This window comes from Alosa alosa, chromosome 7, assembly GCF_017589495.1.
Source record: "Alosa alosa isolate M-15738 ecotype Scorff River chromosome 7, AALO_Geno_1.1, whole genome shotgun sequence".
Classification (NCBI taxonomy): domain Eukaryota; kingdom Metazoa; phylum Chordata; class Actinopteri; order Clupeiformes; family Clupeidae; genus Alosa; species Alosa alosa.
The window spans coordinates 22,357,406-22,385,084 of record NC_063195.1 but is presented as its reverse complement, the minus strand read 5'-3'; the positions used below and the strand labels follow the sequence as shown (position 1 = coordinate 22,385,084).

Sequence of the window (27,679 nt, the reverse complement as noted above, 5' to 3'; positions counted from 1 at the left end):
TTTTTCAAGTTTTATGAAACACTGCCTACACACAATTTCAAAGCTTTTTTTTTTTCAAAAGTCTACACACAAATCCAACTACAGTAATTGTTCACACACTAATGCCTCATATCTCTCCTGCAAAATATAACACCAGAGAGGGTTAAAGCGGAGCTAGTAATCAAGGATCTTTGATAACACTGTCTCTCAGATAGGAAGATGTGTCTGTCCCACCTCTGGGCACAGTTACGTCCCAGCTGTAATGTAGCCACATTACACTCAACACCAACTCATCTACATCTAAACTGGGTTTGAGGCTGCACAATGCACAGATGCCCAACTGAAAAAAAAACTGTCCATGGACAGACCACCCTCCAAAAATGTATTTAAAAAAAATCTTGCCGTAAAACCCATGGCTCTTCAAGGGCTCCATACGGCCCTGCCACCCACAACAGGTCCATATGAAGCCCTTGATGGTGCACAGGATGGTGCTCAATTTTTGAGCTACTTTTGCATCCCCTTGCAACAGTTCCTTCACAATGTTTTTGCCTTTACTTGCAATAGGTCTAGTTTTGCATTCCATCACATTACCTGTGACTTTATGAGGGAATGCAAAACTATTTCAAAGGGACACAACCCTATTGTGAGGGGATGCAGAAGTTTAAAAAAGACAAATCCCCTTTGCAATGGAAAAAACAATTCCCCACAATGTCCCCTTGGGGGCTTCATAAGTGATAGTGATGACATCAGAAAGAAAATGCTGCACTCTACCACTGCACTATTCCACTGCAAAGCTAAAGGTCTACTTAACAGCCATCATGGCCAATCTGACTATCTGTGCTTGACGTCTTTTGCCAAGAGAGATCTCATAATGTCCCCTAACAGGGCTGGTGAACTGGGGATTTCAAAACAGTGATCTCATTGAGTCTCCAATACTGAAACTATCAAGCTCAGTTGTTTACATCACAGAACACCTCAAACACAAAATACAGGTAGGAAGAAATATGTAATGAATAGTTTATGTAGGTGTTAGGCTACTGAAGTGGATATTTCTCCTCCACAGTACGGAAACCTAATTTTGAGAAAACACCCTTTAAAGATTATAGTGAAAGGGAATACATTTTTTCAGCGGAAACCACTATTAACAGACAAGTCATTGATATTGAAATCTGTAAATAGACAATATGTACCCAAAACCATAATTCAGAAACTGGTGAAGAAGAGAAAGCCCAGTAGTCACTTTAATATGCAAAACAAGAAAGTAATAATGCTTTTTTTCTTCCAGGCTTACAAAAAAGTGTTATGGCACAACTTTAGAATTGGGCACAACTTTGGCCTTTAGGCCTAATCTCGAAAATATGTTCCACTCCATCTACATCAGACTTTTAGTAAATGATTCAGGATAGGAGGGTATTAGGACCAATAAAACTATGAGACATTTCTGTTGCAACAATTATTTTTGTCTTTTTTGACTGGCCTAAAATCTGCGACATTACTACATAGGCCTATCGTGCGATATTGACGACAATGGAGGGCGCTATTGTATAACTACTGCGGCTCTGTGGCGTATTTGTAACTGTTGGTCGGTCAAAAAGTGATCCTTTGCACTTGCCGTATCATGGACAGCACGAATGTTGATCGCCCTGGAAGCAGACCGTACAACTAGTGTTGCTGTTTTCAGGCTTATTTATAGTTTAATTTAGAAATAGCTTAACATATCTCCGTGCAACAGAACCTATATTATGGAATTTAACAGTGTAGTTAAGCTCTACCGGCGGTAAAAGACGAATGCTCTTTAGCACAGGCTAGCCAACTACAGCTAGCTAACGTTAGTCGTTAAACCATTAGTTCGATGCCATTTGGTCAGTCTGTCATTTTTGTTTATAGTCACGGTTACATACTTATTGTGCAACAGTAATGTTAAAAGTCACGGTTCAGAACGCAGGACTATTTGTATTACTGTGGCTGCTCCTTGGAGATTTTGTTCAGGGGTGGTTTCAATACAACGTCAACACGCCACAGAACCGTCAGTCCGAGAAAAGTGCATCCGACAACGAAGAGCAAAGCTGTTTTTGCCAAGTAAGCTTTGCGCCAAACTCAGAACATGTGTCTGTATGTGTGCACTTGAACAGAATGTGTCAGAGGTTTTGTTATCAGAGGTTTAAAACAGGATGGGTGACTTGCTAGTCAGTGTTCTCGCATTTTCCACAGTCACCTTCATTTGACGTCATTTTTTTAGTTTGGAAGTGGTATTTCGTGTTTTGACATGCATAGTTAGAGAATAATGAGAATTCTTCTAAAACAAAACCCTCGTTCGTCACTGAATTAGCATATAGTAACTGGTTACTAGCCGCAATCAGGATTATTAATTAAACGTTGGATATTGGCGTGGACGTATAAGGCAAATCACGTTGAAATGTTTTGAAGTGTTTCAACTTCGAGCATATTCTCTCTCTTTGTCGCATGGAATTTTAGAACGACAGAGGCATACTTGGGTTGCTTAAACGTTTCAAAGTGGTTGAAGATTAATCTAGCCTAGCCGAAATGCTTAAATAAATTGTCCTTAATGTTACAACAAGCAAGACATTAGACAGTTGTGTTGCTTCTATTATTTTGAGTATCACATTCAACGTAGACCGTGTACGATTCTGAAATTATGTTGCCTAATGTTACGTAAAATATGTTATTGTAATATTCCCTCTAGTCTAATACTTGTTTGTCTTGTTCAATCACATATTTCAAACAGTTTAACACTGCGCATCCCTTACTGTTGTAAATCGTGGTGTAACCTGATTGGATAGACATAACATCGTATTAATCGTGTCAATGGGATATGTAGTTCTGTACAGTGAGACCAACCTCCCGAGGCTATGACAGTGTAAAAAACAAAAACTACAATTCACAGAGAACGGGGGAGGGGTCAGAACTTGTCTTCTACGAACGTGCACCTTTGTTTTGGAGGCGGTGCCTGCAGGGACAGAATGGGCACGAGGAAAAAGCAAGTGGCCCCAAAGTGACAGCTCATCCTCGCAGACCCCTGGCACGCTCTCACCCACGCAGCAAAGTCCCTTACTGGCATAATAATGCATCAACTGCTCATATAGCGACTTTGTCTTCGGGAGTTTGGTTTAGCAATGGCAGCACTTCAGAAGAGAGAGAGAGACTAGCAACAAAGTTCTGAAACTAATGAACTGAAGCCAGAAGAAGCGAAAGTTCCGTATTTACGACATGTCCGGAAATATTTGTAGCCCTTGGACAACATCGTTACTGCACATTCTTTATTTTGGATTACTGCATGCTAAGGTTGGGTTCACACTGGCAACACGAGCTCCTCTTAGTTCATAACGGTGATGTGTCTGTGATAACCAACCCATGTCATCATATTTTAAAGCGTTCCCTCGAGATGTCTCTAGGTGTTAGTCTTGGATGTTGTGAGATTATATTCTTCGTATTTTCCTTTGACTTAAACCTAGCCTGGAAGCAAACTCCTTTCAGGCTTTTTCATTTAACAGACCAGAAATTTTACTGTAGTCCACTTCATCGTTACCCTATGTCCCAGTAGTCATCTGAAGCCAGAGGGGACTGAAAAATAATTTTAAACCTAGACATGTTCACTTATTGATGTCACTTTGACTTAAACCTGTTTACTAATTTATTTATTTTACCTCCCGACCTGTTGGAATGATTTTAATTAAGGCTTAAATTATGTATGCTGTTGTCTGGTGTCCAGTGTCAGACTCAGTCCCTCCTAAAGCTTCCCAGCAGCTGTTAGTGTCTAATGCATATCTGAAGAACTGGTCAGGCTAAGGCTTTTGGCAGTTAATTTACCTTTACATTTACATCAATGTATGTAATAGACATTGTTTTCCCATTTGACTGACAACATTGCACAGATAGTGGTTAACACCCTAGACCAGTTTATATCAATTACAGGAAGTGTTGAGCAGACTGGATGTTTGAATGTCACTGAAAACAAATTAGCTTTTTTTATTATTCTTTTCAAGCTTGTTACCTTCACTTGATATTAAAATTGAATCACTGGGTTATAGCTGAAAACAGGGGTTCTCCAGAACCATGATGTCAACGAGTTACCAGGTGGAGTGTAGCAACCACGTCTGTCATTGGTTTGGCTTCACATCACTTTGTTTCTATTCTATTAGGCTCATGTTATTTATGTTTTGTGATTGAGTAAAATATCACTGTATTCTACTTTTATATATCTTTAGAATTCAATTTTTTTAATTTTGTCTTCCTCTGAGAAGTTTCTAGAACTGGTTCTGTAGAACCTTTGAAATGTAATACCTCAGTGTTCCTCTGTTCCTATTCATTCAGTTGACTGGTGTTCTGGACGACTGCTTTTGCGATGTCGAGAGCATCGATGTCTTCAACAACTTCAAGGTCTACCCCCTCATTAGGAAGCTCACAGAGAGAGACTTCTTCAGGTATTACAAGGTGAGTTTGCTTCTTTCTGCCTTGAATGACATCCAGATGGCTACCGAGATGTCATTCTAAAGCCACAGGATTTTGCAAATGGACTGTCTTAGCTTTTAAAATTTCGACCCAACAAGTTTGATATCCTCAAACCTCTCTCTAGAATTGTCAGCTTTATCTCAAATGACTCGGCTAGTTTCTGTTCCGGCACATTGCCCACTTGTACTCCTCTCGGTCAGCCAATGCAAATGAGTGTGGGTCAGTGTGTGTTCATTTGCATGTGAGGTTGACGTGTAACTTTGGGGAGCGTGTGGTGTGGGCTAGGCGTTTTCCAAGGGTGTCCTAGACGTTTTCCAAGGGTGTCCTAGTCATTGTCCAAGGGTGTCCTAGTCATTGTCCAAGGCATAATCTGAGGATGTCCTAGGCGTTGTCCAAGGGATAATCTGTGTTGTCCAAGGATGCAGCCTAAAAAAACGAATGAAACTCAGCCAGACAATACTGCAGTTCCCTGTAGTGTCCGTTGTATAGGTGTTTCCTTTGTGTAAACCAGAAGCCAAACCAAAACGCAGGATTTGGTTAAACCACCAGCCCTCCCTGCCTCGAGAGACACAGGTGTTTGAATGTTAACAAATCAACAATGCCACAAACAAAAGTTCTGTTGTCTGTCGTTGTCTGTCACAAGGCTAGCAGGGCCTTAGTTGACATCTGCTTACCATTTGAATTTCACGTAAATCCCGACCTAAGAACACTTGAATTTATAATGTTGTGGTACCAACTTTTCAACATTTCAAGGACACACCCAAATACGTTGCCTACAGAACTTCTGAGAGTCCTTTCATCGATATGTGGTCAGTCTTGGTAAGGACTGACAAGCACACCTGTCATTCTCACTAGCTCTCCATATTGGTCCCTCATTATACAGTTTTGTGCTTTGGGTTGAGCATCCTGGGGGGCAAAAGCAGCTCTTACTGCAGCCACAAATACAAATGTGGCTGTAAGGAAAAGGTATTTATAAACATATCCTGAATCCATTGGTCATTTACAACACCTGCAAAATAAATCTGGTAAAGAGCTGACTTATATGTTTTAAGGTAAAACATGCATTTGTTCTGTGTTACTGTGTATGTGTGAATGAATACATTATCACATTTACTAATAAATAATGAGACCTCCCATATGGGTTGGCTTTATGGTTCCCTCGGTCTGCTGGGCTGTCTTTAATCACTGCAAGTTTATTGGTTGTTACCTAGTGAGTTTGCTTGTTTTGGACCAAAAAAAACTCCTTCCGGCCCATTGCTTTAAATTAACAACCAGTCATGCATAACAGGACCTCTCACAAGTGTTGAGACGAGAGGGGGAGGGGGGCGGACGGGGGCGGACGGGGAGGCTGATGTGGCAGTATTTTTTCATTTTTTTTTTTTTTTCATTGACGTGGCAGAGGACAGGATAGAGCTGTTACGTCTCTTGAGTGTGATAGGGGGCACGGAAGCCACCCCAGGAAGCGTGTAATGAGTTTCTCTCAGAGAGAGAAAGGCTGAACCACCATTTTGAAACCAGGGCTGTGTGTAGAGGTCGGCTGATGTTTTTCTTAGTCGTTACTTGCCCCTCTGCCTCTCTCTCTCTCTGTCTCTCTCTTTCTCACACACACACACACAAACACAAACACAAACACACACACACATAAATGAACAAGAAAATAAACTCTAAAGCTGTGATCAAAAGCAGGCCCTGACAGTGCATCTGATTGTGGGTCGCATAAGTGAGCTGATTGAGAAAGCTGGGTGCCTAAAAGACTTAGTTATGAATGTAGCTATTTTGTAAGAGCCTCAGTGATGTGTGTGTGCGTGTGTGTGTGCGTGTGTGTGCGTGCGTGTGCTTTTTTACACACTGCTCCCCCCCCCAGGGTGAACCTGAGGCGTCCGTGCCCCTTCTGGGTGGACGATGGCCACTGCTCCATCAAAGACTGCCACGTGGAGCCCTGCCCGGAGGTAAGTCCCCACTCACACCCCATCACCTAGAGTTTTATTTTTATTAAGGATGCGCATCAAAGGAGAGACCGCATGACTTCACCTAAAGATCCACCAGTTGCTCTAACTAGACAAGGAAATACACATTTGTTAGCGCTTAACACTGCAAAACCATACTGTCCCCTCTTAGCCCTAAACACATAGTCACATACAGATATACTCAGGGACAGCACAGGAACAGAATGAAATAACAACAGTCATCTCATCAATGTCAAAGAACACAAAACAAAAAAGATCAGGACATAAGTTACTTATAAATGTAAAAATCAAAAGTTCTGAATCCAATACCTCAACACCTACACACACTCTTACAGAAGTATACCAATACATTCGACCTGTAAATTATCAATAGGTCACAAGAACCATATAAGCCCAGTCCTATGTTCTGAGTAATGCCCAAATGCTGGCTTTGTTAGCTGTACCACGTGTTCCAAGTGCACTCACATTGCTCCCTTTGCAAAACTCTCACCGGACTGAAGTGTTTCTTGGCCCAGTCAACACACACACACACACATACACCCATGAGACTAGTTATGAGACTAGGCGGGGGAGTCTGTGGGGAGGTAGAGAGGAGATTTCGGGGGGCCTCAGGAGGCCTGGAGGTGGCGATGGTGATGAGCAACTCCTATTTCTGTCTCCCCTACAGAGCAAGATCCCTGTGGGAATCAAGTCGGGCAACTACAACAAGGTAAGGACCTCAGCCGGCAGGGTAGGGTTTAGGAAAAGGTCCCAGGGTCTGGGACCCTGACTTAAGTGATGGGCAAAGTCAGTCAACAAGCAGAGTGTCGTATGGTGTGTGTTGCTGACCCACCAATGTCCTGTGCATGAACTGAAGCGATCATACGATGTGTGTGTGTGTGTGTGTGTGTGTGTGTGTGTGTGTGGGTTTGCATAGTTATGTTAGTTTAAGTTAGACTGACTATGAAAATGAGAGCCCTTGGTCTCTAAGAATGTGCAACTGTTCCTGGTTCCTGTTTCCTGTCAGCGGTTTCACTCTCATTAAAGTATATTCAGTACTTACAGTACACTACTACTGCGACAGCGGTTCGTTCTAACGACAAAAATAACTAGACAAAAAAATTCACTGAGATTTACAAACTTCATATAAGGCCTTGCTCATACTTCCTTACACTTTCTTAAATATGACATTTTAAATGCTGTTTTTTTGTGAATATATAGTCCTGTAGATCCTGGGTGAATGGACATTTTTCCCTCTACATGTAGTGAAAGTGGAAAATAAAGAGACTAGGAGCCAGTGGAAGAGCCACAGCTGCAGTTTCTTTCTTCCCTCGGTATAGATCAGTGGTCCCCAAACTTTTTCTTCCGTGGGCCAGCTCACTATGCCTGGCTCTAAGAGAGGGCCAGAGACTCGGAGTATACAGTATCAACCATAAATAGCTTAGTGCTGTGAACAACAGCAGTCTACCTTAGTTGAATATTCCATTACATTTAATCATAGGCTACTGCAATTTAATACCATTGCTAGCTGTGTTTATGTAGCCACCATGCCATATCAGTGTAAAATGTAGTTTAAATGAAATAATACTAATAAAAAGACTCTGTTTCTTTGCATACATAGCTCAAGTTGTGAACAAGCAATATCCTACAAATAATTTGAAGTTATCAAACTATGACAGTTTTATGAAGTGCTGGCAAACACATCTGAAATGACCACCATTGTAACTTTCACTCACCTGATGAGAACTTTGAACTCTGAACATTTGAACGTGTGAATAGAAAATAGAAATAATTATCCCAGAAAGTCCCAGAAATATGACTTGAATAGAAGTTAGTTATTAACAAATAATTGATAAACGTTTAGAATACTTTGAGCACTGATGCAGTCAGCATAGGCCTCTTACATAGGCCTCTTACATTGTTTGCAGATGGGCCTACATTTCATTCCGTTTTGATGGCAAATGCGAAACCGCGCCAAAACAACCACCAGTGGACAAAAGGAGTATTACATGTGTACTGTTAAGACTTGCCATAGAGAATGAATGGGGAAATTACAGAGGTTATAGTTTGACGATGTCGTACTCCCGTGCGGGCCAGATGCTACATACCACGGACATGGGGGGCCACCCAAAATGAGTTGGCGGGCCGTAGTTTGGGGACCACTGTTATAGATGCTGTGCTAATGTATTCATTCATAGGTTTATAGGTTCAGGCATATCAGGCCTTAATACCTCAATGCAGAAAGATCCCAGCCATAGTAACATGCGTATGTGTTCTACCCATAGTTGTTTTATGCAGGTGCAAGTTTGAAACGATACAGTTCCTCTTTTTCCTCAACATGCGGTGCGACCATTACATCTTAGACACACACAGCTTTGTCGTCAACCAAGGTGTCCTCAAAAGGGCCTTAGTAGTCAAGACACGAGTGTTTTCTGCATGTGTGGGTGTATTTGTTTGTGTACCATGTGGTACACAGAGAGAGAGACCGAGAGAGATGGGTTTGATTGAGAAAGCTGGGTGCCTAAAAGACTTAGTTATGAATGTAGCTATTTTGTAAGAGCCTCAGTGATGGTGTGTGTGTGCGTGTGTGTGTGCGTGTGTGTGCGTGTGTGTGTGTGTGTGTGCGTGTGCTTTTTTACACACTGCTTGTGTGGGTAGAGAAGGGTTTGGCAGGTCTCTCGCTTATGAAGTGGAGTGGTTGGGACAGAAATAGCTAGAGTGTGTGTGTGTGGACTGCTTTTGGCTTTTGTTTGCTTTAGCCCAGGCTGCTGTGGCTAATGGAGCTTATGCTGCCCCCCCTTCCTTTCTAGAACATTCTCTTAGGCCTGCTGGGCCCTCAGACATGAGCATATGAGCCTTTGTCTGAAGTCTGACGTTTCCGTTTCTCGTTCTCTCTCTTATCTCTCATTCAATCTTTTTTTTTAACCTCCTCTTTCAAGATTTGTTGTGCACTCTCTTTCTCTCTCTCTCTCTCTCTCTCTCCCCCTCTCTCTCTCCCTCTCCCTCTTCCATATCTCTGTCACTCCAATTTTCCCACCATTTCACCGTTGCATTCTCTCTCTTTTTGTTTCTCTCCTCTCTTCTCATCCCCTCCCTCTACCTACTCTCCTGTTGAAGTTGGCAGTGGTGAGTTGCAGGCTAGCCTACTCCTTCTCTGTCTATCCCTTCCTCCCTCTCTTCTCTTCTTACCTGCACTCTATCCTTCATCCTCTCCGTGCTCTTCCCTCTGCTCTTCTCTTCCTCCCTCCTGTAAAAGAGGGTAGTGGGGTGAGCAGCAGGCCAGCTTGGCAGGGCACCTCAACCCCTAACTATTGTTGATTCTCTCTTTCTCTCTCTCTCTTTGTCTTTCTTTCTCTCTCTTTCTCTTATTCTCTCTCTTCCATACATTCTTTCTCTCTCTCTCTATCTCTCTCTCTCTCTCTCTCGCTTATTCTCTCTCTTCCATACATTTTCTCACTTTTGGTTCCCTCCATCCTTGACTCACTTTCTCTCTCACTAACTCTTTTTTTTTTTTTTTTTCTGATCTCTTTCTCCTCTCCTCTCCTCTCCTCTCCTCTCCTCTCCACTTCTCTGCTCTCTGCCCTCTCCTCTCCTCTCCTCTCCTCTGCCCTCTCCTCTCCACTTCTCTGCTCTCTGCCCTCTCCTCTCCTCTCCTCTCCTCTCCCTTCTCTGCTCTCCTCTCCTCTCCACTTCTCTCCTCTGCTCTCTCCTCCTCTCTCCTCTCCTCTCCTCTCCTCTCTACTTCTCTCCTCTGCTCTCTCCTCCTCTCTCCTCTCCTCTCCTCTCCCTTCTCTCCTCCTCTGCTCTCTCCTCCGCTCTCCTCTCCTCTCCTCTCCTCTCCACTTCTCTGCCCTCTCCTCTCCTCTGCTCTCTCCTCTCCTCTCCTCTCCTCTCCTCTCCTTCTCTGCTCTCTCCTCTCCTCTCCTCTCTGCCCTCTCCTCTCCTCTCCTCTGCTCTCTCTCTCCTCTCCTCTCCTCTCCTCTCCACTTCTCTGCTCTCTCCTTTATGCTGTCTCTCCCTGCTCTCTCTTCTCTCTCCCTGATCCCTCTTCTCTTTCCTCACACACTCTCTCTCTCTCTCTCTCCTCTCATCTCTCCTCTCTCTCTCTTCTCCTCTCTCTGCTCTCTCTCTCCTCTCCTTCCCTCCTGTGGTGAGTGCGAGGGAGGCTGTTTTTTGGCTGGGCTCCCTGTGTTTGCTGCGAACATGGTTGGGACATCAGGAACATCTGATTGCTTGCAAGGTCGCGGCGTCCACTGCCATGCTGTTCGTACACACGTCAGCACTTGTCCACCACCTCGCAGCACTCTTCTTATCTGGGGACACCGCCCATGTATTGCAAAGGTTTTGTTGGAGTGTAGGCACTTAACCTGAGATAGTCTATTGGTTTACACTTCCAGGAGGCCACACAATGTGATAAGGTACATATTTACGTTTATTTAGCTGACCGGTTTACTGTATTTGGGGCTTGATCACATATAGTGCAGCCCCAATCAACAAGCCGAGTTAGGAACAGAAATGTATGTATGTTTTATTCAGAATGTGTAATGCAATGTTTACTTCTAGCTGAGCTGACACAATAGGGTGATGGGGATATAAAAGGCATGTGTTGTTAAAATAAATGGTTGACACTTTACTTGACAGTGTCGACATAAGATTGACATAACACTGTCACAAATGTGTCTCAAACGTTTATGACATAACGCTTCTGTTATTAAGTGAAGCGTTTTTTGTCATAAATTAGGGTTAGGATTAGTGTTAGAGGTTAGGATTAGGGTTAGGTTTCATGTGTCATGACAGTGTCATGTCACTCTTATGTCGATACTGTCAAGTAAAGTGTTACCAATTAAATTAGGTAGGTTAAGTTAGATTAGTTTGTGGGAGCTTAAATCTTTAGTTTAGTTTCATTATATCTGTAGAGATATAGGCTACTATCTGTATATTTTGAGAGACAGAGAGAGACAGGAAGAAAGACCAAGACAGACAGAGAGAGTAGCAGCAGAGGAACTTGGCACTGCAGACCAAAAATAGACTCTTTTTTTTTTTTCCCAGTCCCCTGCCTTCTCTCTCTCTCTCCCTCTCTCTCTGATGTAGTGTGTGACCTTTCTCTTTCTTCTCTTGTTAGTAAGTATAAGAATATCATTGGTGTGAACATTGGTCTGTTTTTTTCCCCGAGTAACATTGGGTTCCCTCTGATCCAGCTAAAACGTGTGTCTGTATGTATGTGTGACTGTGACTGAGAGAGAGAGAGAGAAAGAGAGAGTGTGTGGGTGTATGCGTGTGTGTGTGTGCGCCCCTGCATCTCTGTGTGCAAGCGTGTGTATTATACTTATGTAAACTTGACTCATTTGGTGGTGAGGCCATCCCACCTGCTTGCGCGCTCCCTGCCTGTGCTGTAGCCTCAGGCCTGTGACCCATATCCTACCGCTAACACACGACTCAGACTGCTGAGCGCTAGCTAGTCACTGGATGACTGCACACACCTCCACAAGCGCCTACCGGTTAGATGCGGGATCTGATTATCTTAGTCGTACCTGTTGAACCTACGTAGTTTATAGTTATAGACCTACACTGCAAAAAATGAAATCTAACCAAGTGTTATTAATCTTATATTAAGATCAATAAAGTGTTTCATCTTTCATTTTGACTTAATTTAAGAAGAGTTTATCTTGACTTGTCTTATCAAGACAAATTTGCTCAACGCACTGGCAGACAAATTTGCTTGTTTTCAGGATGAGACCTCTTAAGATGGGTCAAACTCTTCTTAAATTAAGTCTTAAAATGATTTTATGGAAAAGCGCTAGTCTCTTTATACTAAAAACAATACCAACTAGATATTTTAATCTTCATATAAGAATAATAACCCATTTTATTAGATAAGCAGCTTTTGCAGTGTAGCTGTTGGTGTAACATTCTTTAAAGCCTGTTAAATACCTCATTGTATTGCAGTGTATTCATAAACAAGGATTATGTATAGGAGAATGGCTGACTCGGTGTCTTTGTGCTCTTTGTGTTGTTTTTTGTTTGTTTGTAAACTCAGCGTGTTGCTATACTTATCGTTGTCTGTCTCATCCTAACATTTTGTCTACCGGTATTTATTGTGTTCTTGTATTTTATGTATTTTAATTATTGTATGTCATGCACATTGAGACCAAAGCAAATTCCTTGTAAATATGTGAAACCCTACTTGGCAATAAACCTGATTCTGATTCTGAGGTGAACCAGACTTTTCCCAAATGGTGTGTGATCAGCTAAACTCTTACTTTCCCTCCTTTTTCTCCCTTTGGCTTCTCCGTTTCTTGGTTTCTTCCGACTCTTCCGACTCTTCCTTCGACGGGGCAGTACTCCAAGGCCTTGAACGCCGTGGAGGACATTACAGAGTGTGAGCAGATTCAGAATCTGGGCGCCATCAACAGTACACTCAGGTAAAGATCACCACATCTCACACTTTAACTCCAAGAGTCCAGAGCATTTCTCCAATCTTTAGCATTTAGCATCAGCAGTTCACCAGCCTTTAGCTTCACATGCCTCTCACTGAATCAGACATCAACACGTTACACATTTCGAACACTACATTTGTGTTATGGTGTTAATCTGGTGTTAAAGACTTTTTTTTGTCTTGTGACCAACACCTGCTTGGGGCAGAAAGCTATTTTGATTTTTAAAGTTGATGATGAACAAGGCAACCTTTTGAGCAGTGTTGCTGGGCTGTGTTCCATCCTGTGTATTATTATTCTGGCATGTTCCCATCGACCTTGGGCAACAATTTATTTTCTGGAAAATTCTGGCAAATTGTCATGATCATCCAATCAGAACACTCGATGGAACTGTTAAGTGGTTGCCTAGCAACATTGCTCTAAAAGTTTGCCCGTGTATCATCGTATTTTTTTTTCTGCAGAGCCATCAGCTCTGTGTGTTTTAGGGTGAGTAAACACTTAGAGAGGAGGAGTGATTGGAATTTGAGTGGGTTGAGTAGCCTGGGATTATTCAGACTCGTAAGGACATTAGCAAAACAAACAGCACAGGAACAAAATATACAAAAAAGAATGGCCCATGCTGTGTCAAAATGACTGGTCTGGGAACAGCAAGGTGCAAAGACACATCAGCGTCGTCAGGGGAAGCTACTGCTTCATTATCAGTAGTGTCAAGCTCATCTTTCTTCCCATATGGAAGGGTTACATTCATGGATGCTCATGTTTATACGACCACTGTCACATCCCGAAACACAGAAAAAATAATAATAAATGACTGTGCATTTTGAATGGCATTATGCATTTTAGTGGGACTTTTCTGTATCAATTTACAATGCATTGATTAGTAGGGATTACTGACCTTTTCCCACAAGGGTGTGTGTATATGTATATACTCTGTGTGTGTACACAAATCAATACTGCTCAGTTTTTTAATTGGTTTTCTAGTGTCTCTATTTAGTGTTAATTTAGGTCAGACGAGGCGAGAGGAAATATGTTAATCCAAGCGACCTTTTTTTTCATGATTAAGGCGAGAGCGATGAGGGCGTCAGTAATGTCCTGAAACACTGACTAAGACTATCTTAAGATGCATTATTGTTGGCGAAAAAAGACGAGACTAAAATGTTTTGCATGAAATAAAAACTAAGATAAAATCTCCCCTTCATGTTCGGGTCTACAAAATGAGAAGACAGAATATCTAGCTGTTACGTTTTCAAAATATTCAATGAGTTCATGCATAACAGCTTTCCTGTAGGCTAGTCACGTGCTGCTGCTGCAACCCTGTGGCTGCAAATACGAAAACTACATGGAACAAGAACACTGGAGATTTCTGCCAGAGTTAGCAAGCTAACTACCTAAGCTTTATGCCACTGCTACATACCCAGAAGTTGGCGCTTCTCTCATACAAATTAACATCCCCCAGAATGTCCATACGAAAATGTTCAGCATGTAATGTCAACTATTCATCTAGTTAGACTGATGATGCAAAGTTTGCTAGCAAGTAAGCTAATATAGAAAGTTAAACTAGCAAGTTAGCTATGGCTAAGATGGAGAGTCTGTTTGGGGAATGTGTTGTGTTTGAAGCATATCGCCATCTAGCTTAGGCGGAGTAAAACATTAATACATTGGCCCTCTCACGACAGTGTTTCTCAAACTATTTCAGTTTCAGGACCACTTAACTAACCCTAGCTAAAAAAAAAAAAAAGATTAGACCTACTTCAACAGTAGCCTATAATTAGTATATAGGCCTACTCACTGAACCACCTTGCTTATTGTCTTTGCACTTTGCTTATTGTGTCAGAGGATTCATTCTGTATGATTTAAACTGGCATATCTTACATAGACAGTGTTGCAGAACTGTTTTGGATTTAACTACAAGTTATTTGGCAAACAACTCATCTATATTATATTTTACCCGTCTGCTCGCGGACCACTTGGTGATCCCCCGACCACACTTTGAGAAACACTGGTCTACTGAATATGACAGTGGTCCAGTCAAATCTTTTACTGTCTATGGTCAAATCCCAGCCGAAGCTATAACTGTAGCTCGACTTACCTGTGCATGTAAACATACGGACTGACAAAAAATCAGAATGAGTAATTATAACAGACGAAGTAGCCCTGTGGACACACAATATTGTTGGAAAATTGAGATGTGTGAAACACTATTTGACTCAAATGGTAATCAGAAATAATTTGTTTTAAAAAAAGACTAAAATGTGTTGACTAAAACTGACTAAGACTAAGATACCTTTAGTTTTCTTTTGACTAAAACTAGACTAAAATGACGAGACTTTTAGTTAGAGACTAAAACTTGACTAACAAAAATGATATTTGAATGACTAAATATGACAAAGACTAAAAAAGGACATTTAGATCACAAGACTAAGACTATGACTAAATTAAAAATAGGTGACAAAATTAACACTATCTCTATTTGTCTCCCAGTTTTGTCTGATTGGTTGTTCCGTCTAATTTCTTCTCGTCTCATCTTGTCTTTGTAGCAACCAGAGCAAAGAGGCGTTTGCAGACTGGGCTCGCCATGACGACGCCCAAGACCACTTCTGTGAGCTGGACGGTGAGTGTGCTTCATGACATGACAAGAGGACAATTTCACACGGACATTAGCAAACGATGTGGTGTGTGACATTTGCTGTGTAACTATACTGGCTATTGTGCAAGTGCATACTTGCTCTTCATTCCCCTGTCTTCTGCTTTCTAACTTAATCCCCCCGCCCCTCTCTCCTCCAGATGAGACGGCTCCAGAGTCAGAGTATGTGGATCTGATGTTGAACCCAGAGCGCTACACGGGCTACAAGGGCCCCTCAGCCTGGAGGGTGTGGAACAGCATCTATGAGGAGAACTGCTTCAAGTATGAAAATACACACACACACACACACACACTCACACACATTCGTTTGTATGCACACACACAGATACCTACAAACCCACACACATGCAGGCAGGAATACACACACACACACACACACACCAGTGTTTCCCATACATTGACTTATTTGCCAATATACAATCTCCCCCACTGATAATGAGACAACTCCCTTCCCCTGGACAATTCCAACACTGGACTATTTGAACTTTCTGTGACTAAATCACGATTAATGCATTATCATACCGGATACGTAATCACCCCACCTCTTGTAACTTTCACCTCAGGTGCTTTAAACAACATGTCCTATTCCCTACACCTGACTATCATATGCATTTGTCATGTATACAGACCTTACTGTCCTGTATTGACTCTAGGCAGATGGGTCAGGCCCTTGAGTCGTGGATCTGCTCGAGGTTTCTTCCTATATGTATCTCCAATTCTAGGGAGTTTTTCCCCCCTGTTACCCATGGGCCTCTCTCTTTCTTTTCTTTTCTTCCTTTCTTTCCTTTTTCTCTGCCTACATTCTGTAAAGCGCCATTATACATGTGTAATGTTTTGGCGCTCTATAAGCACAATAAATTGAAATTGAATTTGTGGCGGCCCACCACAATATCAACATTGACCACCACACAATGATTTTCCAGGTTGTACTACATTGTGCTTAACTCATTGAATGCCAAGCTGTTTTCGGAAGCTTTGTCCTAGAGTGCCAGCAATCTAGATCATTGTTGATGATTTTTGTACAGCCACAGCATATTCTGTGTTATAGCTATGAACACATACAATGGCTCGTTTGAAAGGTGAGACTAAAAGGTAAGCTCTCAGTGGGTGCAAACCGTGTATTTCTACACGCCTCTGTTCCTGAGAAATCCCAAGCTAAACAGTGGCTAGTTTTCATCAAAATCGCTGTTTTTTTTCTAGAAATGGAGATATAACGTCTTTCATGAAATATGAAGTGTTGCCTGTAAAGTTTCCGGGAAGTGACCTGGCGAGACTGCCACCTAGTGATAGACCCACGAAAATGGCCTGGTTTTGAGCTGACGTGCATGCGTCACTGATTCTACCCAAAGCGGCAACCGAGTTATGATAAAATGTCCAGATGCGTTTTCAATCGTCATATATTTAATTTCCATTCATCACAGAGTTCCCAAAATCACATATAAGGTGTGTTAGAGTGGCTAGTTTCGTAATTTAAAAAAGTTTTTACGTTTTTGGCACTCAACGCATGGGAAGGAAAAACGTAATATTACGTTTTTGGCACTCAATGAGTTAAAGCTGGTTAGCATCATAACCACGCTGTGCTAATTTGTTAAAAACTGTTGCATTCAAGTTAATTCCGCAAACCTATCACCACAAATGGAATTAATTTCTGTGGGAAACACTGCACACACACCACTTCCTCATGCATGCATATTTTAGTTCTCTTGTTCCTGTTTTACTGTTTGTATCTCTCTGGTTTTTGTCTTTGTGATATTGGCTCACACAAGCCATAAATCACACTTCTCCCATATCAACACACACGCACACACACACACAATGTTATCACCTTCTTGAGTGGGATTTTGTTTTCTATTTCGGCAGGCCCAGATCAGTGTACCGGCCTTTAAACCCCCTGGCTCCCAGCCGAGGTGAGTGAGTGTGTGTGTTCCTCTGCCCCAGTCACATCGACCCCCTCTCACTCTGCTCTGTCCTGTGTTGTGTCCACTGTGCAGTGGACCCTGTGCCAGCTCAATCTCCCCCACTGATAATGAGACAGCATCCCGGCTGTGTGATGAGGTGGCCCTCATGTCCAGGGGCCACGGCCTCATCACAGCCCAGTGTTAATGACCCTCGCTGGCACGATAGTCTCATGCCAACCTCACCGCTAAGCCGCATTTATTAAATACAATTTAGAGGCTGAACATAACAGCTGAGATTTAAAAAGGGGAATTAGTTGATATGGGCTTTTAATGTTATATTTGTTTAACTGAACTGAATTGAATTAAATTAAATATTTAATTTGATACTTAAGGAGCAAAGGCAAAGGAGTCAAGGCAAATTCAGTGGAATGTTGTGATACTTCCAGAACACTTTTACTGTGACATACAGGTCATACACCACAGGAATCTTGTTAAATGATATCTCATGGGAACTGCACTGGTTAATTGAGTTGGTTAAATAATTTTATTTTTATTGAATTATTTGATGCCTTGACCAGTATTTGTTTCTCTCTCTCTGTCTCTCCCTCACAGGGGATGATGATGGTAAGTTTTCCCCTGCTGTCGACTATATTTGATATATTTTATCAGCTGTTATCTTGGATTTTTTGTAACTCCACACAAGAGAGGCAGATGTCTTTTCCCACGACCCGACTAAGTGCTCAACTCAATATTTGTCCTTGTGTTGTTTCTTGGCAGGTGAGGCCTTCTATAATTGGCTGGAAGGTAAGCACTATTTTAATCTCTGCCTCCTCAGTGCCTCCTACAGGCCATGTAGGGAACTACATCTCTGACAGCACCAAAAGGTTATAATGAGGTTGCTCGCCTGAGTTGAGTTAGGCAGCCAGTGCACCCATTATTTTGTTCAGTACGCTACTTGTGACTTTAGAAATTACCTGATTGGATAACATGGGTACAAAACTGAAACATTACTTTCTATTTTCTTTGCCAGGGAGAGTCCGCTAAATATGTTTCTTCTGTCTCTTTTGTTACAGTTTATTTTTTTAGAAATACACATATTGTTTTTTTTTTTATTCTTATGCGAGAACAATTTTCTGACTGAGAGTTCCAAAAATAAGTGGCCACTGTTCCTTCCGATGCGGTGGATTCTGTGTGCGTTTGACTGGAGAATGTCTTTCTCTGGGTCTGAATGGGATCGGGTGGCGGATCAGTGCTGCTGCTGCCGCCACCGCCACTTAACGACAATCCCCCAGAGTCGCCGTTTGACTCTCCCTCCGCCTCCGTTTCCTCCATTTCCCCCTTTCTTTCACTGGTTTCTCTTCTGTTGGAGGCGCATGAAAGGGCCGCTCCATTCTCTCTCGCGAGTGGGGAGCGTGTTAGAAGCGTTTAGTTTTCCCTCCATCTTTGTTATGGCCTCCTCGGTGCTCTGTGGCAGAGTCTCAAAGGCCCCCCCCCGTATTAGGTGTCCTTAGGTGCCCCCTGTGAACGCCTGTTGGAGAGGCAGATGAAGTTACATCACATCAGAGAACATCTGTCTGTCTCTCTCACTCTCACACACACTCTCTCTCTCTCTCTCTCTCTCTCTCTTTCTCTCTCTCTCTCTCTCTCTCTCTCTCTCTTTCTCTCTCTCTCTCTCTCTCTTTCTCTCTCTCTCTCTCTCTCTCTCTCTCTGTCTCTCATCTTTCATACTCTTTTCTCTTTGTCTCCTGTGGTGTCTCTAACTCTCTCACCACATTCCCTTTCCCTCAGTTCTGTCAGACTCACTTTTTAAAAAAAAAATAGTTTTAGTCACAGTGACGACTCTGTTCCCTGTCATGAGTAGTCCATAGCGGGACAGTGTTTCCCTCCCAGTGTTCGTTTTCTAAGAGCATATATCAAGGGTGCACAGTCGTAGTGTTTAGAAGGTATGCATTCCTCTGTGTTCCACTGGTGTTGTTTGTTTGTTTGTTTGTTTGTTTGTTTGTTTACGTGTTTGTTTGTGTACTGCAGGCTTGTGTCTGGAGAAGAGAGTGTTCTACCGGCTTATCTCCGGCCTCCACAGCAGCATCAACCTCCACCTGTGCGCTGAGTATCTGCTAGATGGTGAGTTAGACGCCAGCGGGACATCATCCCCTCAGTGGCACTCCCACCACATCAGCTGACCACTCATGGGCTCTGTCCTTGACACAAACTGCATATGGACATTAGTGTACATTCCTGTACTTCACCCCTAAACTCATACATTTTTTTTATATAATCACATGTTTATATCCATGATCAGAGGACTGACTAGGACTGTTTCTTTCTCTTTCTTTCTCTCTCTTCCTCCCTCTTTCTCTCCCTCTCTCTCTCTCTCTCTCTCCTCCCTCTTTTTCTCTCCCTCTCTCTATCCCTCTCTATCTCTCTTTCTCCCCTCCTCTCTCTCTCTCTCCCTCTCTCTCTCCCCCTTCTCTCTCCTCTCTCTCTCTCTCTCTCTCTCTCTCTCTCTCTCTCTTCTCCCCTCCTCTCTCTCTCTCTCTCCCTCTATCTCTCTTTCTCCCCTCCTCTCTCCCTCCTCTCTCAGAGGGCTGGGGCAAGGAGACGTGGGGCCCCAACATGCAGGAGTTCCGGCGGCGCTTCGACCCGGCGGAGGCCAAGGGCGAGGGCACGCGGCGCCTGAAGAACCTCTACTTCCTCTACCTCATCGAGCTGCGCGCCCTCTCCAAGGTGGCGCCCTACTTCGACCGCGCCTTCGTCAACCTGTACACGGGCAGCGCCCAGGAGGACACCGCCACCAAGGAGCTGCTGCTGCTGCTGCTTAACGAGACCAAGTAAGTAAAGGGGGACAGTGGACCGGTGGGCGCCGTGACTACAGCGACATCCCATAATATGAAGTTAGGGGAAAATGGGAATGGAGGATATAAGAGCGGGGCTCAGTTGAACACTGGAGAAAATACAAGATGGAGGGGCAGAGTTACTTTTTTACATGTTGCTTGTTTAATTAGACAAAAACTAAGAAGATTGTATTTTTACATATAGATTTAGGTCATAGAGTAGTGGCATATGCAGTGGAATATTCTCTCTCTCTCTCTCTCTCTCTCTCTCTCTCTCTGTGTGTCTCTGCTGATCTCCATCCTGGCATTTATGTGGTGACATGTGGGGTTATACCATGCTGTGGGTGGTGGTGGGGTGGGTGAGGGGGGCTTTTTTTTTACAGTGTACAATGGTTCAATAAAAGGGGTTTATAAAAGTCAAAAGTCTCTCTCTCTCTCTCTCTCCCTCCCCCCTCCCTCCCTGCCCTTCTGTTTTCTACCGTTCTACCCCCAGTATTGAGAGTGCCCCCTCGCATCTGTGTCTGCTCTTTAGTAAGTTCTTGTTTGTTCTTCATCTCTCTCCCTCCAGAGCTTTCCCCATGCACTTCGATGAGAAGTCCATGTTCGCAGGACACAAAATAGAGGCCAAAATCCTGAAGGTCAGTCTGTTGATACCACAGCTAAAGACATCCACCTCTCCATTTGTCTCTCTCTTTCTCTCTCTCTTGCTTCTCTCTCTCTCTCTCACTCTGTCTCATGCACTCATGCAAAGACAAACAAACCACATTTTCGTTTAGGGCAAGCTAGTTAATGTGTAATTTATATGTGGCATGCCTTACTTATGGCTGTGTGTGTGTGTGTGTGGGGGGGGTAGATTGACAGATGGACAAATGAAAAAAAAAATGGCTGACCATGTTTGTTTGCCCAAACTGCTGTCAGAAGTGCTGAAAGTGGCCATGTGTTTTGTCCTGATTGGCTCATCAAACATTTGAGATTGTAGTGGTTTGGAAATGTCTTTTAGCTGGCAAGCCTGATGGAAAAGCACTGTGTGTCTTTAGATAGGTCTAGAAATTGTCTCTGCTATGTTTTTTTAACACACCAGTGAAGATAAAAACAAGATCATAATAACATTACACAAATGAATCAGTGAGGTTTGACTATGCCTCTTATATAAACTTTACAATATAAAGATTTTTTAAATGTTTTTAAGATCTGTGAACTACCTTAACAATGACTAAACCCTGGAAGGGTTAAACTACAAAACAAAGCTACTAAAAGGAGTGTCCTGAAAAGATTGTCAGCAATCATTGCATGTTTGTGTCCTTTGTGTACATTTTACATTTTAGTGGAGCACTATGACTTGTTGAAACAGGTTTACCGGATTTGACTGTTTGTAAATCTAATTCTCAGCTCATTGTAGATGTGTCAATCTCAAGCTGTTCGTAAATGGTTTAGTAATATCCATTACTGATTTTTTTTTTTTGTGTGTGCGCAGGAGGAGTTCAGGTTGCACTTTAAGAACATCTCTCGCATCATGGACTGTGTGGGCTGCAGTAAATGTCGCTTATGGGGGAAGCTTCAGGTGAGACTGACTCACTCAATCACACACACACACACACACAGACTCTCTTACCACAAACTATGTTTCCAGGGTAGGAATTTCACGGCGGCCACGACGGCCATGGCCATGCCCCTTGCGTTGGCCGTGATGCCCCTTTGAAAATCGGAGGTTTACAGGCCACTGTGGCCTTGGTGCCCCCTTCTTTCAATATTCTGGTTTGCGTCCGACTAATAGCGTATTTTATTAGCCTTTGGCCTGTCTTTTACATTTAGTCTTTTACACAGTGGAGAAAGTGACCGCGCACGGCAGGAAAGAAAGTGCGTCCAAATTCACCGATTCTTCTCAGTTGAACTACTCGCGAAGTAGCCTACTCAGACATCACAAGTATCACATCACACGAAAGAGCTTTTTCTCAGCTTTTAAACGATGTTAGTCGCTAATTGCTATGGTGAACGGTTCGCGAGACAAGTAAATAATGATTAAATTGAATCATAAATTCTAGCTTCTGCGCCTATCTCCCTACCCATTCATCTCGGTGGAATACTTCACAAACCCTTTGTTCAACACATGACAAACCATATATCAAAATAAACAGCAGACCTTACCGAACATAAAAGTTCCCTGTCCCCTGTACAGTTAGCCGTTCCAGAGTAATCCGGTTTTGAATTTGCAGCAAATTTTGACATGCATGTCTCCAAATTTGGGCTTTAAGTTTCAGAATGTGTACATTTTTCTACATAATTTCATAACAGGCCAAATACAAAATAAATGTTACAAATATCGCCTAGATATCGGTAAATATTAAAATCAGAGGATATACAGCTGACTAAGAGTTTGTGAAAGTAGCCTTAATGATTACAAAATGCTAAGCATGCATCTAGGCTATTTGAGTTTCTTAAAGCTGAGCTGTGCTTAAATTGTTCAATACACGATTTCATATCAGGCCAAAATATAAAATAAATGTTAAATATAGCCTAGATATCTGTAAATATTATGATCAGATGATTTACAGTTCTATGTTTTTGTAATGTTTCATACAGTGATGCAGGTTTACAGGCTAAATACAACTTCATTTTTTATAGCCTACTACTGTATAGTTAACTTTGGCCTTGGTGCCCTGACATGTGGCCTTTGTGCCCCCCACCAAATATGCCCAACTGAAGGCTAAGTGGCCTTGCCCCTAAAATTGTGAAATTCCAAGCCTGTATGTTTCTAATTTATATCTTGCTTCTCTCTCTACCCATTTTCCTTCCTCTCCTCTCCTCTCCTCTCCCCTCCCCTCCTCTCCTCTCCTCTCATCAGACACAAGGCCTGGGTACAGCCCTGAAGATCCTTTTCTCAGAGAAGGAGATCAAGAACCTTCAGGAGAACACCCCCTCCAAGGGCTTCCAGCTGACCAGGCAAGAGATCGTTGCCCTGCTCAACGGCTTCGGCAGGTGAGTCACCCCCATGGATGTGTTCTATGGGTCCGGGGGAGAGTAAGGAATTACTGCCCCATTCATTTCAGATAGACTAGCTACTTCAAAAATAAACGGATTCCGCATCTAATCTCATCAAGCCAGTGAGGTGCCACGTTACGGATGGCCCCAGATGTTTAGTCCATGCAGTTTGGTTAGAAACGTCCAGCTCATGGGAGCATCCAATAATCCACGCATTTGTGACACCCAATAGTTTGGTTAGAAACGTCCAGCTCATGGGAGCATCCACCAATCCACGCATTTGTGACATCCAATAGTTTGGTTCTAAACATCCAGCTCATGGGAGCATCCAATAATCCACGCATTTGTGACACCCAATAGTTTGGTTAGAAATGGGAGCATCCACCAACCCACGCATTTGGGACACCCAATAGTGTGGAAAAAAATGTGGCCGGACGTCCACAGAAGGTGCCGTCCTTCGAGTTGGGCCATTACATTAGTCGTGGTCAGACTCTTAATCTTTCTCTGGAATCTCCAGGCCACACATTCTGCCACCCTGGTCTCATGCCCACATCTGGCAGATTCTCATCATCTATTTGTATTCAGGGAAGATTGGCTGAGCACTTAACATTTTTCTGAGCTTACAATTACACACATATATATAATTCCAAGAAAGGTTTGTTTGGTCTATAAATATTTGTTTCCATGTTTCTGTTGGTTTATGGCTCTACTGAACTAACAAACTGATTGTGCATCATAAAAAAAGAGTCTCAGAGCTACAGAACAGTTATTTATATTACTTTAAGACTTTGTGAGCCATTCAATTTAGCGTAAACACTAGACATGTCCTTGATCCTGTTTTGTGTGTGTGTGTGTGTGTGTGTGTGTGTGTGTGTGTGTGTGTGTGTGTGTGTGTGTGTGTGTGTGTGTGTGTGTGTGTGTGTGTGTGTGTGTGCGCGCGTTTTCTTCAGATTATCCACAAGCATAAAAGAGCTGCATAACTTCAGAACCTTGCTGGAGGAACATAGGTAACAATGGTCACAGTGGCCACCAGGTGGCGACATTCCCCTCCTCTCTCCCCGAGTCAACCTTGCAATATTCTTACCTCCAGCCGCCCCGCAACACACATACACACACAACAAGCATCAGGCCACTTTCAGGAACTTGCAGGATTGACGTCAGAGAAACAATGGTTAAAATAAAACAGCTATAATAACTGAAAAACAAGCAAAAAATCGACAACCACCCAACCAATTTCCCCGTCATGCCAAGCTGTCGCCTGTGTACCCGCTGATGTCTGTGCCCGCTCCATGTGGAAATAAACAAAAACAAAAGCATCCCTTACAAATAGCTCTCGGGCTTTTCATAGAAGACGGCAATAAGGAAATAAATGACCGATAACAGCAACAATAAGAAAACAGCAACAACAAGAAAACCACAACAACCACAATGAAGAACTCGGATCCCCTCCTCAAAGCAGCTTTTACTTCTGTGTGAGGTTGTTGCCAATGCAGATGACAGTGTTTTGTTATTGTTTTCTTATACTGTTGATTTGTTTGTTTGGTTTGTTTTGTTTGTTTATGGTGTTCTCTTGTCTTCCTTGGTAAGAGGGACAATCCCCTCACTGTCAAGGTCTGAGTACCTCATGTTATTGATTTAGTTTTGATTAGTGTTTATTTGCTTGCTTGTTTGTATGTTTCTGGATAAAGTATACGCTATCCGCTATGTCTCTTGTCCTCAAGTGTGAGTGTGTGTGTGTGTGTGTGTGTGTGTGTGTGTGTGTGTCTCCATGCGTCCATGTCATGGGTATATGTGAAGGCCATGTTTGTAATCACTGAAGTTTTTAGTCCAATGCAGCAAAATCTTTCTCTCTTTCTCTCTATCTCTCTATCTCGCTCTCTCGCTCTGTCCCTCAGTCTCTCTTTCTCTTTCTATCACTCTCTCTCTCGCTCTGTCCCTCAGTCTCTCTCTCTCTCTCTCGCTCCCTCTCCTTGTGTCTGTCTCTCCATCTTGTCACTGCCACGATTGCTTTTCAGCAGCAGTTCATTCAGTGGACTCCACTTTGCCACTTGCCTTCCTTTTCACACTCAAACATAATTCATCATCTAGTAGTTGTAGAACTCACATGATTAACATGTGCAATGCACATGTGCTGTGTAGCTATACAAGACAAGGATAGATGTTTCTGTTTTTAGTTGATTAGTGGAATCAGTTTTAAATGAATCATGTTCTTCATGACTTCTCATGGATACTGTTGCTATGTTTTTGTTTATTTTGTTTTTGTGTTGGGTAGTGCTCTGTTCTGGAATCTTTGGTGTTGAGCTAGAGATGGATTGAGCTCTAATGAGACTATATCCTACCCCCCCTGAATGTGTGTGTGTTGTGTGTGTGTGTTTATCCACACTCAATCCTAGTTGTGTTTTTTGTTTGCAGTGCTATACAACCAATAGAAAACAAGCAAGTCATTTTTGGTCATCATGATGGAACTTAAGTGACATTTTCTTCATTTATTACGTACATTCCCGATCTTGATACACTGAAAAATATGTCCTTTATTTTCCTATAAATAATAGTTCTCATGGTGTGCAGTAGTGAAGTTCGCATGAGCTAGTCCGCTACTGCAAGGTCTTCCATTAAGGCTGAATTTAAAAATAACAATGAAATAACTATTCTACTTATACATACTTAAATAAATAATAAATAAACAAACCGACTGAAAGTAACTCCAGCAGAGAGTGATTCAGACAGTCCTTGGGTGTCATATCTATCGTTCCAAGAAAAGACCAGGAAACAATAAAACAAAACACATTAAAACATTAGCCACACTCTTTGGAGCTGTAAGTGGAGCCAAGTGAGTCAATCATGGCACAGCCTTCAGAGATCAGAGGAAACCAGCATTTGGAGAGAGATTTGTTTTTGCTAATAAGGGAGAGAGGGGATCCTGTGTTCCCCTGTGACTGTGTCGATCCACTGTGGCTGTATGCTAATGCGTTTGCACTACCCACCCACCGCTTAGTTTCCATTTTAATGTTGCCTTTTTGTTTGTTCGCGTGTTTGTAGAGGTTATTGTTGAAACCGCAGACGTACTGAAGGCGCGTTAGTACTCGTCTGTTTCTTGGCAACTAAAATGAATCACATGTGTTACAAAAGGAAAATCTTCAATGGTTATCATTGAAAGTGAATATAATGTTGAAATGTCTCCGTGTGTGTGTGTGTGTGTGTGAGAGAGAGAGAGAGAGGAGGGAGGTAGAGACAGCAACTGTGCATTGGGTTTGTATGAGTTACAGTTTGCACCTGCGTGCATCCACACACATGCATGTGTGCATGTCTGGGTGTTTTGTAGGCCACACACACTTTTCGGTGTGTGTGTGTGTGCGTGTTTGTCTGGTTCCCTGCTGTGGTTTAACTACTGATAGCGAGTGGCTTTTCTGTGTTCAGGACCAAAGACCGCTCCACTCTTCTCCGCTACGCTGCCTATTTCCTTTAGATGTCCGTCAGACCTTGCTTTAGCATGTACCCCGGTTTGTGTGTTTGTTTGTTTGTTTGTTTGTTTTTTTTTTGGGTCTTGCAGTACAGCAGTCCTTTGGCATTCCAAAATAACTCCTCGCTCTAATTTACTTGTGATCTACAACTAGCTAAAAGGCCTGATGTAACTTACAGTACTTAATTAACTGAACCAAATTCATGTCCATTTTTTGGCAATGTAAATCTCTTGAGAGTGATCTGTTGTACAGTTAAGCAAACTTAGTCCCCCCCCCACAGCCCCCTCCCCATCTGTGCCTCTATAGGAGTTTATATGGCCATACCCCCTGCCTATCCCCTCCAGCCATTCTGCTCCACTAATCCTCCAGCTTGACTAGCAGGCAGCGAGTGAGTGTGTCCGATGCTCACCACCCACGTAAGTCAGTTTGCAGATGAGTTTGGAAGCTTGTCGCCACACCACAATGCCAAAAAGGTGTTAACTGTCGAGATTCTCAGGTCTTGTGTGAGATAGATAGAGAGTGAATGAGTGTGTGTGTGTGTGTGTGTGTCTTTGATGGAGTGAGAGCATTGCATGCTTTCAGCAGTCTCTGAAACACACCTTGTCTTGTGCACTCATCTGCCTTAACCGTGTGCTTAAAATAAAATCTATATATAAAAAAAACAACAAAAAAACATAAATAAAAACATGCTCTAGCCTGCTTTTCCTGGACTAACCGCCGGACCCTTCTGGAGCTTGTCTGCCTTTGTTCCACAGTGTCCCTCCTGTCCGCCTTGCTGGGAACACGTCAGTTTAAACTATTGAGCCACAATAGATGTCCCCATTTCTTTGTCAGAGAAGAAAATAAAAGCTTTCTTTTTTCTTTTTCTTTTTTCTTGTTCTTTTCAAAGTCTTTGAGTCTATATATATGTGTATATATATATATATATATATATATATATATATATATATATATAAGTGCACCCATAATGATGTGTATACTTGTTGAGTATATTTATTTGAAGAGCGGAAATAAAAATTATGGTTGCCATCTGGAAA

At 42.5% G+C, this 27,679-nt stretch overlaps 1 protein-coding gene across 2 annotated transcripts; it reads left to right on the top strand.

The window, feature by feature from the left end:
* The first annotated feature begins 1,579 nt into the window (after positions 1-1,579).
* ero1b (endoplasmic reticulum oxidoreductase 1 beta) lies at positions 1,580-27,503 on the top strand. Of its 2 annotated transcripts, none has more exons than XM_048247356.1 (16): positions 1,580-2,058; positions 4,312-4,431; positions 6,315-6,398; positions 7,084-7,125; positions 12,735-12,817; positions 15,367-15,440; positions 15,614-15,734; positions 17,334-17,380; positions 17,984-17,995; positions 18,149-18,175; positions 19,400-19,492; positions 19,953-20,199; positions 20,771-20,840; positions 21,677-21,763; positions 23,045-23,178; positions 24,132-27,503. In XM_048247356.1, the coding sequence occupies exons 1-16, from the start codon at positions 1,897-1,899 to the stop codon at positions 24,190-24,192; spliced, it is 1,464 nt and encodes a 487-aa protein (XP_048103313.1). In that variant the 5' UTR covers positions 1,580-1,896; the 3' UTR covers positions 24,193-27,503. The 2 variants fall into 2 exon arrangements, with proteins under 2 accessions (XP_048103313.1, XP_048103314.1); XM_048247357.1 differs by lacking the exon at positions 1,580-2,058 and adding an exon at positions 2,882-3,282.
* Positions 27,504-27,679: the final 176 nt, after the last annotated feature.